Below are 20,231 nucleotides of genomic sequence, written 5' to 3' on the forward strand. Positions count from 1 at the left end.
TTTAGTTTGCATCATTTAAGAGTCACTCACAAATGAGTTTTTTGTTCAGTCAATTTGGCGTCTTTTTTTTTTGCTTTTTATTAATAATGCACATTCAGTTGTTGTTATAACTCCTTTACACTAATAACAAATTTTTCATTCATAATTTAACAAAATGAAACATGTTCAACACAAGAAAAAAAAATGATAAAAAAAATGGCATGTCTGGTCTTTTGAAGTTATTCCTGCTGGCTGCAGCCACCTAACAGTTTGTACTTTCGTGTGGAAATGATGCAGCAGGCATGCAACATTTTGCAGGTACCTGTTGCCATATTTTTTCCACTTCTTCATCTTTTTTTTTACTTCTTAACGAAATGTTGTCATATGCAAATTAATTTAAGTTGATCACCACAAATTTATTTGGTGTTTTCGTGCCCAACTAACTAAATGAGTGAAAAAATAGCAAAATAAAAATAAACAGAATACAAACCAACAACGATCATTTAAAAAACGGTTTTTGGTTTCTTGGCCATAAAGTATGAAAAAAATCGTTGATTTTTGTTCCTTAAATCATGTAATTTTCTTTGGATTTTGTTGTTGTGTCTGGCTTTGGGGATTTATAGTAGGTTGTTTTGGAGTTGTGTTCCATAGAGTCAAAAACGTGATTTGTTTTAGTCAGAAAAAAAAATGATAAACCAAAAACTCGTGCTGTTTCTAATGTAACGTCAACAACAAAACACAAAATAAATTAGAAAAACCCCAAAAAAAAATCCGCCAAAACGAAATGTAATATTATTTAGACTTTCGCTTTTTGACAGGTTTATGATACAAAAAAAATGTTTAACGGTATCAATTCTGTTAGAAATTTCTTAAGTTATAATCCTTCTAATCAGTTGCTTATAGTAGACTAGATCAGAGACAAAAGTAGACCACAGTCTGAGCAACTTTTCTATAGAAAAGTCGACAACAGTCTGAGCAACTTTTCTATAGAAAAGTCGACAACAGTCTGAGCAACTTTTCTATAGAAAAGTCGACAACAGTCTGAGCAACTTTTCTATAGAAAAGTCGACAACAGTCTGAGCAACTTTTCTATAGAAAAGTCGACAACAGTCTGAGCAACTTTTCTATAGAAAAGTCGACAACAGTCTGAGCAACTTTTCTATAGAAAAGTCGTCCACAGTCCGAGCAACTTTTCTATAGAAAAGTCGTCCACAGTCCGAGCAACTTTTCTATAGAAAAGTCGTCCACAGTCCGAGCAACTTTTCTATAGAAAAGTCGTCCACAGTCTGAGCAACTTTTCTATAGAAAAGTCGACAACAGTCTGAGCAACTTTTCTATAGAAAAGTCGACAACAGTCTGAGCAACTTTTCTATAGAAAAGTCGACAACAGTCTGAGCAACTTTTCTATAGAAAAGTCGACAACAGTCTGAGCAACTTTTCTATAGAAAAGTCGACAACAGTCTGAGCAACTTTTCTATAGAAAAGTCGACAACAGTCTGAGCAACTTTTCTATAGAAAAGTCGACAACAGTCTGAGCAACTTTTCTATAGAAAAGTCGACAACAGTCTGAGCAACTTTTCTATAGAAATGTCGACAACAGTCTGAGCAACTTTTCTATAGAAAAGTCGACAACAGTCTGAGCAACTTTTCTATAGAAAAGTCGACAACAGTCTGACCAACTTTTCTATAGAAAAGTCGACAACAGTCTGAGCAACTTTTCTATAGAAAAGTCGACAACAGTCTGAGCAACTTTTCTATAGAAAAGTCGACAACAGTCTGAGCAACTTTTCTATAGAAAAGTCGACAACAGTCTGAGCAACTTTTCTATAGAAAAGTCGACAACAGTCTGAGCAACTTTTCTATAGAAAAGTCGACAACAGTCTGAGCAACTTTTCTATAGAAAAGTCGACAACAGTCTGAGCAACTTTTCTATAGAAAAGTCGACAACAGTCTGAGCAACTTTTCTATAGAAAAGTCGACAACAGTCTGAGCAACTTTTCTATAGAAAAGTCGACAACAGTCTGTAGAAAAGTCGACAACAGTCTGAGCAACTTTTCTATAGAAAAGTCGACAACAGTCTGAGCAACTTTTCTATAGAAAAGTCGACCACAGTCTGAGCAACTTTTCTAGAAACTTTTCCACAGATCAGATCATATTTTATTTAGAAAAGTTGTCCTAAGCTTTGCACATTCTAAGCACTTTTTCTATAGAAAATTAGTCCACATTCTAAGAAACTTTCCCATAGAAAACCCATTTACTTTCATATGTATTTTTATTTTATTTCATGTTTGATCATGTTTATTAATTTCTCTTCTTTCTACTCTCTTTTCAGAATGCCAATGCAGTCCTATCGGCTCTCTGACCAATACCTGCGATAAACGTTCGGGCCAGTGTCATTGTCTGGCCAATGTTACCGGTCGTCGCTGTGATAAATGCAAATCGGGCCATTGGAATTTAACCCAAAGTTTGGGTTGCCATGATTGCCGCTGTGATCCATCAGGATCCAGAAGTCATGAATGCAACCCCTGGACGGGTCAATGTGATTGTAAAATAGGTGTGGGCGGCCAAAGGTGTAACGAGTGTACGGATGGCTTTTATGGTTTCTCTACAGATGGTTGTCAGCGTTGTGCTCCCTGTCCGGGAGAGGGTCAAGTTTGTGATCCGCTCAATGGTCGTTGTGTTTGCCCGCCCAATAGCAGAGGTTTGGGTTGTAGTCAATGTGTGGCGGGAACATGGGGTTGGCAGTCAAGATTGGGCTGCCGAGAATGTCAGTGCGATCGTGTAGGTTCCATAGGACAATATTGTCATACTCAGTCGGGTCAATGTCAGTGTAGAGAAGGTTATTCGGGTCGCAGATGTGATGCCTGTGCGCCTGGTTACTTTGGTTATCCCGAGTGTAGGCGCTGCAACTGTGATGTGGATGGTTCGTATGTAGGTAAGGATGGCCTGATAACGTGTGATTCCAATGGCCAATGTCCCTGCAAGAGTTTGGTGGTGGGTTTAAAGTGTGATACCTGTATGCAGTCATCATTTGGTTTAACCGCCCTTAATCCAGAGGGCTGTACCAGATGTTATTGTTTCGGTCGGGCCAGTGAATGTGAACAAAGTAATTGGTCTTGGGGTCATGTAAGAATGTCCGAGTCACGCAATCTCTCCATACAATACTTAAACTCCCAACATATTAGCAACTCAGAATTTGAATATATAGTGGTGGTACAAATGTCGGGATCCAAGACTTATCGAGAAGATGCTGAGATACAAAACTTTAATGGTTTGAATTTAATACCCCGATCCACGGGCAATGTATCCATGGGTTCCTATAGCCAGCTGTATTATCCTTTGTACTTTCAATTACCCCCACAATTCTATGGCGATCGTATTAGCAGCTATGGTGGGAATTTATATTTTACTTTGCTCACAGAGGGCGGTAATACGCCTTTGGATCGCAAAATTTTAAGCCGTTATCCTTTGGTTCAACTGCACGCTCACAATAAAATGATTTTGGATTTTTATGAATACGAAAGTTTTGAATACTCCCGCAACGAAACGTATCGCGTGCCTTTGCACGAAACCTTTTGGAAATTACATCACAATGGCCAATCGGCTGATAGGGCTACATTAATGGCTGCCTTACAGAATGTCAGACACATATTAATACGAGGTTCCTGTTTTGCTGATTTCTCGGAAATAATGTAAGTTCTAGCATTTAAGTTATTTTAGCTATATATTGTACATTTTATTTAAATAACTCCTTTAGATTGCAAAATGTTCACATGGATTCGGCCATTTATGTGCACGGCTCTACCAGCATGTTGGCCAAAGGTGTAGAGAAATGCAAATGTCCTAAAAGATTTGATGGTTTATCGTGTCAAGATCCGGGTCGGGGCTATTACAGATGGCGTAATGTTACCGAAACTGAAACTATTTATATAGAAGATCTTATAGGTCGTGCAGCGCCCTGTTTTTGTAATGGACGCAGCCAGGAATGTAATCGGGAAAGTGGGGAGTGTTTGGTAGGTTTAAGGAGTTTAGGGTTTTATAATGGATTGATATTAATGGTTATCAACTTTTAGAACTGTCGCGAAAATTCCGGTGGTAGGCATTGTGAACAATGTGCCGAGGGTTTCTTTGGAGATCCTAACTCTCCCTATGGCTGTCAAGCCTGCCCTTGCCCTGAAACCAATCGTAACTTTGCCAAGGGTTGCACAGTGTGGCAGGGTGAGGTGAATTGTGTTTGTCGTCCTGGTTATACGGGGAAATTGTGTGACAAATGTCGCCAGGGTTATTATGGCAATCCTTTGGCTTCCCCTGTTAGTACCTGCAAACCCTGCAATTGTAATCTGAATGGCATTAGCAGGGATGGCTGTGATGCCTTGACGGGCCAATGTAATTGTCGTGAAGGAGTGACAGGCCAGAAGTGTGATAAATGTAAAGCTGCGCGTCATCATGTGGAGGAGAAAGGATGTAGATGTAAGTTTTTCAATAGGCTTATTTGGTGCATTTATCAACTGTTCTAAAGACCACAGCCTGAGCAACTTTTCTATAGGAAAGTAGACCACAGTTGAGCAACTTTTCTATAAAAAAGTAGACCACAGTCTGAGCAACTTTTCAATAGAAAAGTCGTCCACAGTCTGAGCAGCTTTTCTATAGAAAATTTGTCCCCAGTCTGAGCAACTTTTCTATAGAAAATTTTGTCCCCAGTCTGAGCAACTTTTCTATAGAAAATTTGTCCAAAGTCTGAGTAACTTTTCTATAGAAAAGTCGTCCACAGTCCGAGCAACTTTTCTATAGAAAAGTCGTCCACAGTCCGAGCAACTTTTCTATAGAAAAGTCGTCCACAGTCCGAGCAACTTTTCTATAGAAAATTTGTCCCCAGTCTGAGCAACTTTTCTATAGAAAATTTGTCCCCAGTCTGAGCAACTTTTCTATAGAAAATTTGTCCAAAGTCTGAGCAACTTTTCTATAGAAAAGTCGTCCACAGTCCGAGCAACTTTTCTATAGAAAAGTCGTCCACAGTCCGAGCAACTTTTCTATAGAAAAGTCGTCCACAGTCCGAGCAACTTTTCTATAGAAAAGTCGTCCACAGTCCGAGCAACTTTTCTATAGAAAAGTCGTCCACTGTCCGAGCAACTTTTCTATAGAAAAGTCGTCCACAGTCCGAGCAACTTTTCTATAGAAAAGTCGTCCACAGTCCGAGCAACTTTTCTATAGAAAAGTCGTCCACAGTCCGAGCAACTTTTCTATAGAAAAGTCGTCCACAGTCCGAGCAACTTTTCTATAGAAAAGTCGTCCACAGTCCGAGCAACTTTTCTATAGAAAAGTCGTCCACAGTCCGAGCAACTTTTCTATAGAAAAGTCGTCCACAGTCCGAGCAACTTTTCTATAGAAAAGTCGTCCACAGTCCGAGCAACTTTTCTATAGAAAAGTCGTCCACAGTCCGAGCAACTTTTCTATAGAAAAGTCGTCCACTGTCCGAGCAACTTTTCTATAGAAAAGTCGTCCACTGTCCGAGCAACTTTTCTATAGAAAAGTCGTCCACTGTCCGAGCAACTTTTCTATAGAAAAGTCGTCCATTGTCCGAGCAACTTTTCTATAGAAAAGTCGTCCCCAGTCCGAGCAACTTTTCTATAGAAAAGTCGTCCCCAGTCCGAGCAACTTTTCTATAGAAAAGTCGTCCCCAGTCCGAGCAACTTTTCTATAGAAAAGTCGTCCCCAGTCCGAGCAACTTTTCTATAGAAAAGTCGTCCCCAGTCCGAGCAACTTTTCTATAGAAAAGTCGTCCCCAGTCCGAGCAACTTTTCTATAGAAAAGTCGTCCCCAGTCCGTGCAACTTTTCTATAGAAAAGTCGTCCCCAGTCCGAGCAACTTTTCTATAGAAAAGTCGTCCCCAGTCCGAGCAACTTTTCTATAGAAAAGTCGTCCCCAGTCCGAGCAACTTTTCTATAGAAAAGTCGTCCCCAGTCCGAGCAACTTTTCTATAAAAAAGTCGTCCACAGTCCGAGCTACTATTATCCAGAAAAGCTGTCCTTAATCTGAGCAACTTTTCTTTAGAAAATTTGTTTACTATCGAAGCAACCTTACTTTTTCCTTGGGGGTTAAAAAAATATTAATTCTTTAATGTTTCCCCTTTCTGTCCTTTTCTTTTATTCCATTTCCCCGCTTTCAGTGTGCGACAACTGCACTCTACTTTTACTTGACTATGTGGAATTAATCGGCCATAAACTAAGGCGTGGCATACACAATATGGATTTGACCGGTATACCAGCACCCTACATAAAAGTCGAAGAATATGAAGACATGTTTAATGTACAAAATGTTCGCTATCATGACTTTAATAATGCCCGCAAATTGTTAGTGAATTATGACAGTAGTGCCTTACTAAAACTGGATTCACATGCAGAAAATCAAAAGTTCCAGAATCGAAAGGCACTAGCTACGGCAGAGAAAAGAAATCAGGCGGTCCAAGTAATATTGAAAGATGCCCGCATAGTGTATGGTGACCTAGAGTCTATGCAAACTGCAATATTAACAAACATAGCTAATTTGGAAAACTATGGCAGAGGTTCGCAACATTTAAGTTTACCTACGGCTTTGCAGCAGGCTAGATTTTATTTAGATTCTATAAAACAACATAGGGACTCGGTAAATGATATTCGGACGGCAGCCTCCTGTGCCTGGCATTATTACTATAAGTTTGGCAATGCCTCGGATGCGGCTTTTGATCAAAAGGCCAAAGTGGAAATGTTTTGGCGTGACTTAAATCACACCAATTTTCGCATATCCGATATCAGATTACAGGCGGATCGTACGGTGGAAATGCAAAATGAAATTGATGATGTTTTGGAACACATACGCAATCTAAAGAGTTATGCTTCGGAAGACTATCAACAAATTGTAGATTTAAAGGGTAAAATCCGGGAATATCTTAAGGAGACCTTGGTGCCTCAAACTGCTGTGCTGGTGGAAATGAATGTGGGACGTTTGGAGTTGTTGAGTGGTAACATGGACAATATTATTAAGTTGGGCACGGTATTGAATGCTACTCTGGATGAAAATGAGACAGTACATCGAGAAGTACGCAAACATTGGCTGCCTAAGGCCCAAAAGCATGCCGCCCGTTTGTTGGAGAGATCCAATGAATATGCCCGGCAATTTCAGCCTACACGTAATGGGGCACGTATAGCCATGTTGGCGAGGTAAGTTAGGGTTAGTTGGTGTTTCTTTGAAAGCTCTATATTTAAACTTATCTCCAAACAGTTCGGCCCATAAAAATATCTCTGAGGCCATAGAAGCGGCACGCTTGGCCTCCGTGGAAGCTCGCGAAAGAGTTTATACCGCCCATAATAAACTTTATCCCAGACAGGGCATGTCGGTCATCGATAGAGCTAGAATTTCTTTGAACAAATCCAAAATCTTAAAACAGGATGCCATGCAGGAGATTAGGGAAACAGAAGGTAAGTTTAGTTTTTAAGAAATATACGCAACATGATCATAATTCCTTAACTTTTTCCCAAAGCCTTAAAGAATCGTTTACGGGTCCATGAAAACAAAGTAGAGGGTATTAAGACACGCATTATAAATGCCGGTGTACGCACCAATAACATTTCCTCTCACATACAACCTTTGCAACATACTACAGCGCGCAAAAATACCTTAACAAGTTTGGATACTGCTTCCAAAATCTCCGAAGAAATGAAAGGAGTATCAAGACATACTCAGATGTTGCATGAAGACATTAAGAAGTTGCGTGATAAATTTGCAATTTTGGAGCCGGACTGGGAAATAAAATTGGGTTTGGCAGAAGAAAACATTTCTCTAACCAAAACCAATGTACGTTTGGCCAATATCTCCCTGACCTATGTGGAGGAGCAAGCAGTTAAGGAACAATCAGAGTTTGATGCCTGGAATAAGACCATGGCCAAACAGATCCAAGAGTTAAGAGATAAAATAGCCAAAGCTAAACATGCTGCCGAAGGTATTAAGATTTCCTTGGAGTCTGTGGGTCCCAAATGTATAAGATCGTATTTGCCCATTTCCTATGGTCTCACCACCTCCAATACTATAAAATTAAGCTTTGCCCTGCCCAATCGTAATGGTAACTCTCCTTTGCTATATATACAAGGCAATGATGGTCGTTATATTGCTTTGGATTTATTCAAAAGACACGTTAGATTGTTGTGGAATTTGGGAGGCTCTACGGAGATTATTACCCATCCCTTGGAGATACAAACTCGGGATCCTCAATACGATGATGCCTGGTATCATGTTGAGGTTAATCGTACGTTAAATATAGGCAGCCTTTTAGTGAGACGCATGAATAATTATGGAGCTTTAGTGCCACAGTCACCAGTAACTGGTAATACAGATGTAGAATTTACAAGGTTTTTCCAAACTGCTGATGAGCGTATATATCTGGGTGGTTATCCCAAGATATTGCGCACCAAAGATTTACAATTAAGTCCGGGCCTTAATGTTGTCGTACACAATGTGGAGGTGGATAATAAACCCATGGGTATTTGGAATTTTGCCTCTAGTGAGGGTAAATGTGGCGGAGCCATGATAGGAGCCCAGGAGTCCAGCTCCTCGTCGGTGGCTAGACATTTCAATGGTTTGGGCTATGCGGAGGTAAAGAAGACCAGACCCAGGCCGTATCGCAAGAATTTGTTTGCTTTGCAAATGACCTTTAAGACATTAGATGAGAATGCACTGTTATTCTTAGCGGTAGATGATAAAAATGTAAGTTTCTCTCTCCTCTCTCAGTTTTTGACTCTTTCTCTTGAATTATTTGTTTATATTTAAACATTTTTAGAATCGCTCGGTATCTGTGACTCTCAGTCGTGGTCGCATCATGTTCCGCATTGATTATGGCGATGAGTCTAAATTGGAAATCAACACCACCAACAAATACAACACTGGCAAATGGATTAAAATTGAAGCAGCCCGAGAATTTGTACCCAAACGGGGCACTGAAAATGGCATTTTGAGGGTAAATAATGAGAGACATATAACGGGCTCACCTTCGGTTCCTATTAAGAGTCATATGCTGCCCGATCTATCGAAACCGGTTTATTATTTGGGTGGTGTACCGCCGGGCTTTACTTCGGCTACCTCTAAGGCTCCCGGGGCGGATAATCCCTTCTTGGGTTGCATGATGGATGTACAAGTGAATGGTGAGACTTATGATCCTTTGGAAAGTTCTTCGTATTTCGGAGTGGAGTCTTCGTGCAAGGAAATGATAACCAAGTGAGTTTTTGATAAAAAAATTAAAAAGTACTTTTCTTAAAAGGTACATATTAAGAAGTACTTTTTTGAAAAGGTATTTTATTAAAAAGTACTTTTTTCAAAAGGTAATTTATTAAAAAGTACATTTTTCAAAAGGTAATTTATTAAAAAGTACTTTTTTCAAAAGGTACTTTATTAAAACATACTTTTTTCTAATGTAACTTTATTAAAAAGTACTTTTTTCAAAAGGTATTTTATTCAAAAGTACTTTCTTTAAAAGGTACTATATTAAAAAGTACTTTTTCCAAAAGGTACTTTATTAAAAAGTACTTTTTCCAAAAGGTACTTTATTAAAAAGTACTTTTTTCAAAATGTACTTTATTATTTCAAAAGGTACTTTATTAAAAAGTACTTTTTCAAAAGGTACATTATAAAAAAGTACTTTTTTCAAAAAGTACTTTATAAAGAAGTACTTTTATCAAAAGGTATTAAAAGTACTTTTTTCATAAGGTACTTTACTCAAAAGTTCTTTTTTCAAAAGGTACTTTATTTAAAAGTACTTTTTTCAAAAGGTGCTTTATTCAAAAGTTCTTTTTTTCAAAAGGTACTTTTTTCAAAAGGTCCTTTATTAAAAAGTACTTTTTAAAAAAAAGTACTTTTTTCAAAAGGTACTTTATTAAAAAGTACTTTTTTCAAAAGTACTTTATAAAAAAGTACTTTTTGCAAAAGGTACTTTATAAAAAAGTACTTTTTGCAAAAGGTACTTTATTAAAAAGTACTTTTTTCATAAGGTACTTTTTTAAAAAAGGTACTTTATTAAAAAGTACTTTTTTAAAAAAGGTACTTTATTAAAAAGTACTTTTTTCCAAAAAGGTACTTTATCAAAAAGTACTTTTTTCAAAAGGTACTTTATTAAAAAGTACTTTTTTCAAAAGGTACTTTATTAAAAAGTACTTTTTTCAAAAGATACCTTTTTATTTGTTTCAAATGTATATCTCATTTCTCTCCCTTTTATTCCTCTCCCCTTCCAGAGCCGGTTTTACGGGTCAGGGTTACATCGAATTACCCTCCCAGTCGTTGCGCAAGAGAGCAAATACCGGTTTTGTTTTCCGTACTCTACAGCCCGACTGTTTACTTTTACTCTCCGCCTATCCGCCCGAAGTCAAAGACGATTACGACGCCAAAGACATAAAAGGAAACTATTCCATATCCCTCATAGATGGTCATCTTCAGGTGTGGATAAATTCCGGACGCAGTTTCATACAAATGCATTCGAATGTTTCACTCAATGATGGTGAATTCCATGTGGTGAATTTACTTAAAAATGGTCGCAAATTCGAGCTAATGGTTGATGATGAGCTGCAAGTAACGAAAAATCTTATGGGAGCGCCGACACTTGTCAGTATGCCACGTGATGCTGGTGGCTTGTATATTGGTGGCTCACCACCCTATGAGGATTATACGCCGTTGGCTCCCACTTTCATTAAACTGGAGGGCGCAGTGCGAGATGTTGTGTTCAATAATCGTACTTTGAATTTTAATCAGGCCTTATCGTTTGTTAATGTTCAGATCGGACGTAATGGTCCCAGCATGGGCAGTGTTAATGGTTTGAGTGATATTTTGCTGAAGACAGAGCCCATGATAGGCAAGAGTTTTACGGCTGCACCAGAGGGTTGTAAAAGGGTAAGTTTTGTTTGAATAATATGGTTTGTTTTTTAGTAAAAAGCTCGAATTTTAGCAAAAGCTTTTTCTGGTTATTAGAGAAGCTTTTTTTTAATATTTGTTAAAACATGAACTATTTTTTTTTAGCAAATTTTAATAATTTCTTATAATTTTTCATACATTTAAACAAATTTAAAAAAGCTTTGAAAGCTTCTTTTTTTAATGCATGTAAATTCATTTTATTTCATTATTATTATTATTATTTTTTCTTTCTTTTTATAGGATTTTAGTTGTTAAGTCTTAAACTAAAACAAAATATATAAAAAAATACATAAAACTCGTGAACTTGTTTAAAAAGCTCCAAGCTTTTAAAAGCTCATTACAATGAACTAAGCCAATGTTACTAACTTCCAAATATATCGCCTAAATATCGTCTATATAACACTATATAACAAAAGGGATCATAAAAAGGATTGATAAAATGGAAAAATTAAACAAAAATTCTAACTAAGCTTTTATTTTTTATATAGTACATATGTACATCTAAATGGAAACTAATTATCATAGTGTGTGGCAATATTAACTATTAAGCTCATGAATATTTAAATGTTATGCACCTTAAGGTTGTGGTCACGTCTAGGAAAAATTCATTTATATATGTATATCTAGAGATCTTTTATATATAAAATTGTATATATACATAAATACTTACAAACATAAATATTTTTTAATAAAAAATTTCTTAACCTTAAGTCATATTTTTCATACACCATTAAATAATACAAAAAAAATTAAATAAAATTCACCTTAATCATAAATTTGCTTTTTGTGTCTGTTTAAGCTTTCATTCAAAAATCATTTTTCATCTTCATTTTCTCTTTTTAAAAAAAATGTATTGTATAATCTCATTAAACATTAAGTTCAATTTAAAGAACTTTTTTTTAAGATTTGTATTATTATTTGTTAATTTTTGCATTTTTTTTGGTTTCATCAATAAAGTTTATTCTTTAATAACAAAAAAAAAAAAATCACAAAATTTGTTTTTTCTTTATATTACTGCATCAAAATTATCTCACTTTATTGGCTTAAAATAACACTACTAAAAAACCTAAAAGCTTTTTGAAGAACAACTCAACAAAAGCTTACAAAAACTAACACAAAATTCAAAACCCTGGATTGAGGTGAAAGGATCAAAGATAATATTAGCCTTAAAACGAAAAAGCTTTGTAAAAAGCCTCTTAATAATGCTAAGCTTTTAAAGCTTATGGTTTTAAACGAAACACTAATACTGGGTGTTGTATTTCCTTGCAAAATTTATCTTGTTTCCAGCCCTTATAGTTATTTCTCTATGTTACATTTTTATTTCTCACTTCTCTCAGGTCGGCAGCTATTCGTATGAGCCCAACGCCTTTAAATTTGGCGATGAACCCTATAGCTTTGCCCAATTGCAGGCACCTCTGCGCAACTATTGGCAAAAGAATTTCCAAATTTCTTTTGATTTTCGCTCTTTCTATCCTAATGGTTTGATTTTCTTAGCTCCCGGCATGAAGGAGAAACAAAAACACTATTTAGCTTTGATTTTAAAAGATGGCCATCTGCTGCTTATTGTCCGTGGACGCAGACGTGAAGAACTACCTTTGCATGCCAAACTCAATGATGGTGAATGGCATCATGTCACCTTGATGTGTCAAGATCGTAAGGTCACCATGTCGGTGGAAATAGGTCGTACAGATCAGAAAACCTCAGCTCAAATGAAAATACCCAAGAAAATTGCTGCCTCGAATATAGTGTTTGTAGGTGGTTTACCCGAGAATCCGCCCAAAATGCCCGCGGAACTTTTAATGAAATTGGAGCCATTTAAGGGTTGTCTACGTAGATTTTCCATAGCGAATAGTACTCAGGATTTGGCGAAACCGGGTAAACATTTGCATGTGGGCCAGTGTTTTCCGAAGGTGGAGAGAGGTTCATATTTCCCGGGAGATGCCTATGCGGTGTACAGTAAGTAGACATATTTTGGCAAAGAAAAAAGTGGAAAAAGTACTTTCTCCAAAAAGGTACTTTATTAAAAAGTACTTTTTCCAAAATGTACATTATTAAAACGTTACTTTATTAAGAAGTACTTTTTCCTAAAGGTACTTTATTAAAAAGTACTTTTTCAAAACAACTTTTTCCATAAGGTACTTTCTCAAAAGTACTTTTTCCAATAGGTACTTTTCCAAAAGGTACTTTATTAAAAAGTACTTTTTCCAAAAGGTACATTATTAAAAAGTACTTTTTCTAAAAGGTACTTTACTAAAAAGTACTTTTTCTAAAATGTACTTTATTGAAAATAAAAAGTACTTTTTCTAAAAGGACTTTTTTAAAAAGTACTTTTTCTAAAATGTACTTTACTAAAAAGTACTTTTTCTAAAATGTACTTTAGTAAAGAGTACTTTTTCTAAAAGGTACTTTATTAAAAAGTACTTTTTCTAAAACGTACTTTATTAAAAATTACTTTTTCCAAATGTAACTTTATTAAAAAGTACTTTTTCTAAAAGGTACTTTATTAAAAAGCACTATTTCTAAAAGGTACTTTATTAAAAAATACTTTTTCTAAAATGTACTTTATTAAAAAGCACTTTTTCTAAAAGGTACTTCATTAAAAAGTACTTTTTCCAAATGGTACTTTATTAAAAAGTGCTTTTTCTAAAAGGTACTTTATTAAAAAATACTTTTTCTAAAAGGTACTTTATTAAAAAGTACTTTTTCTAAAAGGTACTTTATTAAAAAGTACTTCATCTGAAAGGTACTTTATTATTATTTATTATTCAAAAGGTTCTTTATTAAAAGTACTTTTTCCAAAGAGTACTTTATTATAAAGTACTTTTTCCAAAGAGTACTTTATTAAAAAGTACTTTTTCTAAAAGGTACTTTATTAAAAAGTACTTTTTCTAAAAGGTACTTTATTAAAAATTACTTTTTCTAAGAGGTACTTTATTAAAAAGTACTTATTCCAAATGGTACTTTATTAAAAAGTACCTTTTCTAAAAGCTATTTTTTAAAAAAGTACTTTTTCCAAAAGGAATTTTATTAAAAAGTACTTTTTCCAAAAGTTACTTTATTAAAAAGTACTTTTTCCAAAAGTTACTTTATTAAAAAGTACTTTTTCCAATAGGAACATTATGAAAAGTACTTTTTCCAAAAGGTACTTTATTAAAAAGTTCTTTTTCCAATAGGAACTTTATGAAAAGTACTTTTTCCAAAAGGTACTTTATTAAAAAGTACTTTTTCCAAAAGGTACTTTATTAAAATGTACTTTTTCCAAAAGGTCCTTTATTAAAAAGTACTTTTTCCAAAAGGTACTTTATTAAAAAGTACTTTTTTCAAAGTACCTTTATTAAAAAGTACTTTTTCCTAAAGGTACTTTATTAAAAAGTACTTTTTCCAAAAGGTACTTTATTAAAAAGTACTTTTTCCAAAAGGTACTTTATTAAAAAGTACTTTTTCCAAAAGGTAGTTTATTAAAAAGTTCTTTTTCCAAAAGGTACTTTATTAAAAAGTACTTTTTCCAAAAGGTACTTTATTAAAAAGTACTTTTTCCAAAAGGTACTTTATTAAAAAGTACTTTTTCCAAAAGGTACTTTATTAAATTGTACTTTTTTCAAAAGGTTCTTTATTAAAAAGTACTTTTTCCGGAAGCTACTTTATTAAAAAGTATTTTTTCCGAAAGCTACTTTATTAAAAAGTACTTTTTCCAAATTTCTCGTATTTTATTTGAAAATCTCTAAAAAGTTCAAAAGCTTTAAAAAGCTCCTTGATTTTAAAACCTCAAATTTTGCAGTTATTCTAAATGAAGATTTAAAAATAAATTTGGCTTAAAAGCTCTTTAAAACTTCAAACGATTTATCATCAGAAAATACATCAATAAAGCTTCTATTTTTGATTGTAAAATCTGAAATTCGAATAAAGCTTCTTGTTTTTAAAACCTAAAAGCTTTATTTTTAATATTTTTATAACAAATAATAAACATTTTGTTAAAAGCTCTTCAAGATTTATATTTTACAGCTTTTTTTTTGGATGAAGCTTTTCGTTTCTAAAATCTGAAAACTTTATTTTTAAAGCTTTAAGTTTATATATATTTGAAAGTCACAGATTTAGCCACAGAAAAATTGTCAATAGCTTTATTTAACTTTTGGGCTTTATAGGAAAATTATAAATTTTACAAATATTGAACAACATTAAAAACATGTTAATTAATTAACAAAAGCTTTTTTTATTAAGATCTGTTTAACATTTTCTTCTTATATCCTTTCTCGTTTCCATAGAGAGAAACTTCCATGTTGGCAAGTATCTAGAATTAGAAATGGAATTTAGAACTTCAGAGCTTTCCGGCATTTTATTAAGTATAACAGAGCCCACTGGTTTTCCTGCCTTATCACTAGAAATATTCAATGGCAATGTAAGTTCTAACTAAATGGACAACTATAGTGAATATGTATTAAGTTTTGGCCAAAATTGTTTCTTTTCTTTTCTCTAGATTGTGTTCTCCTGTGACCTAGGCGATGGCAATCCCTTCCGTGTGGAATCTATGCTGCCCAGTAAATATGCTCTGTGTGATAATAAATGGCATAATATTTCAGCATTATATGACTACGAACAACTGGCCTTAAGAATCGATCAAATGCCCACAACTATAGCGGTGGCCCAGCAAACTACCATGGGTAGAGTGCAAACCAAGTCACCCTTGTATATAGGAGGAATACCGGGTAAGTTAGTTAATTTTAGTTTGGAAAATTAATTCTAAAAAGCAAAAGCTTTATTTATATTTAACATTTATTTGATAATTTTTATAACTTTTAGAAATCGCATCCAGTGGTTCCTTATTGACCCGTGAAAATTTCAAGGGTTGCATAAGAAATCTATCGATACGTAACGAACGACGCGATTGGGTTGATATGGATGCTTTGCATAATGTTTTGCTTAGTGAGTGTTTGGTAACCGGCACTGAAAGCTGAGTTATTAAGTAAAGTTTTATGTTAAAATAACAAAAATAATAACAAACTTAAGGATCTAATTGTGATGCCATATACTTAGAAAACAAGAAACAAATTCAATAAGAACTGCCATATACCTATACATAAATAATAATAGAAATACTTAAGTTACTTAAATGAAAAAAAGAAACTACGCTTAATTTTAAATAACTATAATTTCATGTGACAAGGATTAGTTATGAAAAAAGCTTTTTAGAAAATGATTATTGGGGTTTTTGTTAATAAAGTTTTTGTGGGAAATAGAGAATTCCTAACAACTTAAGAGTTTGGAAAATATTTGATTAAAATCCTTTATTTAAGGTAAAAGCTTTTATTTTTCAACAAAAGCTTTTAACCTAAATATTTATAGAGATTTCAGAAATCAAAATCTTTAAAAGCTTTTAGTATTATTTCATTCGAAAATTCCGAGAAAGCTTTTAATTTGGTAAGCAAAAACAATATAGTAGAAAGTATTTATTTAAAGCTTTATCATATTAATGTTCATATAAAAGCTTTTTAATACTATGTTTGTTGAAAACATTCTTTCAAGAAATTTAAATTCTTATAGAGATTTCAAATGGCTTTACTAAAAGCTGTAGGTATTAAAATGATTAATTATTATATAAAACCTGTTAGTAAGAACCTTTTATTTAAAGCTTTATCATATAAAAGTTCATATAAAAGCTTTCTATACTACTTTTTGTTGAAAAATTTAAAAGCTTTCAAATACATATTTATAAAAATTTCAGAAAGCTCTGAAACATTTTAAAAGCTTTTTATAATTCTTGTATTAGGTATTTTATTATAATGTTAGTATTTCAAAAGCTTTTAGAATTATTTTTTTAAATTTTATAAATTCCTTGAATGCTTTTAAAATGTTCAACAAAAGCATTTAATAAAATGCTTTATTAAAAGCTTTGACAAATTGTTCATATGAAAGCTTTTTTATATCACTGTTTAAAGCTCTTTTAAACCTTTTGAAAGTGTATTGCCAAAAAGCTTATACATTTTCGTAAAACCTTTCAACAATTTAATTGGATAAAAAGCTTTAATTAAAAGCTCTGATATTTGAAAATTGTTAACATTACTTTTTTAAGCTTTTTTCAAATTTGTTCTTAAATTCCTTAATAGCTTTTAGAAGATTCAAGAAAAAAAATTTGTAAAAAGCATTTATTAAAAGCTCCAACATATTGTTTATATGAAAGCTATTTTAGTTAACATTTTTAAAGCGTTTTTATAACTTTTGAAAGATTTGAATTTTTCTAGAAAACTTAAATTTTTCAACAAATTTAGTAAAAAGCCTAAATTTGAAAGTTTTTTAAACCTGTTCTTAAAAGCTCCGACTTATTGTTCATATGAAAACCTTTTTGGTTTACATTTATAAAGCTTTTTTAAAACATATGAAAGTGTATTGCGATGAAGCTTTCACAATTTCATAAATTCCTTCAAAGCTTTTACATTTTTCAACAAATTTAGTAAAAAGCTTTAATTAAAAGCTCCGATATTTGAAAGTTTTCCACATTACTTTTTAAAGATTTTGTAAACCTGTTCTTAAATTCCTTAAAAGCTTTTAAATGTTTCATCATAAAAGTTGTAGTAAAAAGCTTTTATAAAAATCTCTCACATATTGTCCATATGAAAACTTTTTAGTTAAAATTTTTAAAGCTGAAAAGCATAAATAAAGCTTTTTCCAACAAACAAATTTAGTAACAAACTTTATTAAAAGCTTTAATATTTAAAAAGTTTTTACATTACTTTTAAAAGCTTTTTTAAACTGTTCATAAATTCCTTGAAAGCTTTTAAAATTTTTTATAAAAAAATTTAAGTAAAAAGCTTTTATTAAAAGCTCTGACATATGAAAGCTTTTTAATTTAAATTTGTAAAGCTTTTTCAAACCCTTTAAAAAACGAATAAGCTTTTACTTTACATAAAGTATGAATTTTTTGTCAAAATAAAGAGTAACTATAAAAAAAGTTTTTTTTTAAAACTTCTAAAGCTTTAATGCTTTTTCATTAAATCCCTTACCAGTGACTGCATTTTATAAAAGAATTAGTTGTAGCATAGTAATCCTTAACTTTTAGTAATTGTATATTAAAAAAAGAAAACTAAAAACGATTTTAGTGTATTTTATTATAAAATAAAACCCTCCCTGACCCAAAAATATAAAAATGCAATAGCTTAAGTAGTAGAGGCTTATTTTTATTATACATTATACACTTAATTAAATTAAAATTGTATTTATTTTTTACAAACCAATTTTTTAATTTATTTCAAAGCCTTTTTTTCTAAGTTTAGATGTAAGAAAAATCATAATAATACCAGTGCCTTTTCACATAGCAACTTTTTTTTTATTTAAAAAAAAAATAGTAAATTAGTTTATAGTAAACCACCTTTTAAATTCTTAAGTCTAGTTTATATATTTTTTTTATTGTAGTTTAATTAAGAATCTCTTATTGTTGTACAGTAATTTTTATTTATGAAAAATTTTTCTTTGTAATTTTTCAATTATTTCATATAAACATTTGTATATAAATTTCATGCCAGCCTCATGTTTAAACTTTAATTATATTATTGTATTTGTAGTTATATTAATTTTTATTACATTGACACACTCACACTTATAAATCCAAATATTACAGCCATTTTTATTATTTATTATTTTTTCGCTTTTTTGTTTTCAATTTTTTTTTGGTATATCCTTAATTTAAGCCAAGAAAAATAAAATAAATTTTTTAAATAAAAAAAAAGTTTTATAAAAAAAAAATTTCTTTCGATTTTTAAAAAAACACAAAATTTGTTCTCAATAAAGTTACTATTGCTTTTAATTTTATTTATATAGATGAACTTTTGATGGAGCAAAATAATGTATCAACACCATAAAATGTAAGTGAATTTATGCATGATAAATTGTCAAACCGAAAACTGTCAAATCAGTTGTCACAGAAAGCAGTACTGCCAATTTAAAGTTATCCGGCTCTAAAAAAAATACTTTATATACCCTTAGCACTCGCGGAGAAGGTTTTACAAATGCTTAGCAACATGTTGCTAAAGTTTGCAGCAACATTTTCTGAATAAAAATAATTCATATTCTCATAGTTAAAAATTATTATTTATTGCTACAGTTTTCATTAGAAAATGTTTCTCAAAATGTTAATAACTAAAGAATGTTTAGCAACATGTTGCTAAAATATGTTAAATGCTCTTAATCAATAAATTTATGCTTGTTGGTTTCTAGTGTATGTATATCAACATGTTTATAACTAAATAATGTTCAGCAACATGCTGTTAAAATATTTTTAATGATCTGAATCATGTATTTTATACATTTGTTGTATTCCAAAAAAGGTTAGCAACATTTTTATAAACAAAACAATTTATTTTCTTATGCAAGCAGCTAAATTTTAATATTTATTAAAAATTTGTTTATTAAAATGGTTTCTCAACATTGGTATAACTGAAAAATGTTTAGCAACATGTTGCTAACATATTTCAAATGCTCTCAACCATTAAATTGCTGCTGGTTTATTTCTAATTTAAATTTTTCATGCACTTTGTATTCCAAAAAAATGCTTAGCAACATGTTGCTGAACTTTATAACTTAAAAATGTTTACCAACATGTTGCTAACATATGTTAAATGTTATGAAACATTGAATTTGTGATTAATTGTTTCTAATTTTTAATTTTGTTTAAAAAAAAATGTTTAGCAACATGTTGCTAACATGTGCTAAATGCTCTGAACCATTAAATTTATGCTAATTTGTTTCAAATTCATATTTTTATAGCAATTTGTATTTAACAAAATACTTAGCAACATGTTGCTGAACTTTATAACTTAAAAATGTTTAGCAACATGTTGCTAACATATGTTAAATGTTATGAATCATTAAATTTGTGATTAATTGTTTCTACTTTTTTGTTTTGTTCCAAAAAAAGGTTTAGCAACATGTTGCTAACATGTGCTAAATGCCCTGAACCATTAAATTTACGCTAATTTGTTTCTAATTCATATTTTTCAAGCAATTTGTATTTAAAAAAATACCTAGCAACAGGTTGCTGAAGTTTATAGCTTAAAAATGTTTAGCAACATGTTGATAACATAAGTTAAATGCTCTGAAACATTAAATTTGTGATTAATTGTTTCTAATTTATAGTTTTCTTTTTAGTTTTAATACAAAAAAGGTTTAGCAACATGCTGCTGAAGTTTATAGCTTAAAAATATTTAGCAACATGTTGAAAACATAAGTTAAATGCTCTGAAATATTAAATTTTTGAGTAATTGTTTCTCTTCTCTTTCAATTATTATTCCAAAAATACCATACAACATGTTGCTGAGGTTTATAACTTAAAAATGTTT

At 32.2% G+C, this 20,231-nt stretch overlaps 1 protein-coding gene across 1 annotated transcript in view; it reads left to right on the forward strand.

Moving 5' to 3' along the window:
* wb (wing blister) overlaps nucleotides 1–16,102 on the forward strand; it is a 48,762-nt gene extending 32,660 nt beyond the window's left edge. The window contains exons 2-13 of the mRNA XM_065501919.1: nucleotides 2,312–3,671; nucleotides 3,737–3,992; nucleotides 4,053–4,449; nucleotides 6,146–7,175; nucleotides 7,237–7,433; nucleotides 7,496–8,715; nucleotides 8,789–9,222; nucleotides 10,233–10,884; nucleotides 12,243–12,861; nucleotides 15,168–15,301; nucleotides 15,380–15,608; nucleotides 15,703–16,102. Of these exons, the coding sequence (XP_065357991.1) occupies nucleotides 2,312–3,671; nucleotides 3,737–3,992; nucleotides 4,053–4,449; nucleotides 6,146–7,175; nucleotides 7,237–7,433; nucleotides 7,496–8,715; nucleotides 8,789–9,222; nucleotides 10,233–10,884; nucleotides 12,243–12,861; nucleotides 15,168–15,301; nucleotides 15,380–15,608; nucleotides 15,703–15,857 (6,683 nt within the window). The 3' untranslated portion in view covers nucleotides 15,858–16,102. The remainder of the gene's footprint in view (nucleotides 1–2,311; nucleotides 3,672–3,736; nucleotides 3,993–4,052; nucleotides 4,450–6,145; nucleotides 7,176–7,236; nucleotides 7,434–7,495; nucleotides 8,716–8,788; nucleotides 9,223–10,232; nucleotides 10,885–12,242; nucleotides 12,862–15,167; nucleotides 15,302–15,379; nucleotides 15,609–15,702) is intronic.
* Nucleotides 16,103–20,231: the final 4,129 nt, after the last annotated feature.

Source organism: Calliphora vicina, chromosome 2 (genome assembly GCF_958450345.1).
Source record: "Calliphora vicina chromosome 2, idCalVici1.1, whole genome shotgun sequence".
Lineage (NCBI taxonomy): Eukaryota > Metazoa > Arthropoda > Insecta > Diptera > Calliphoridae > Calliphora > Calliphora vicina.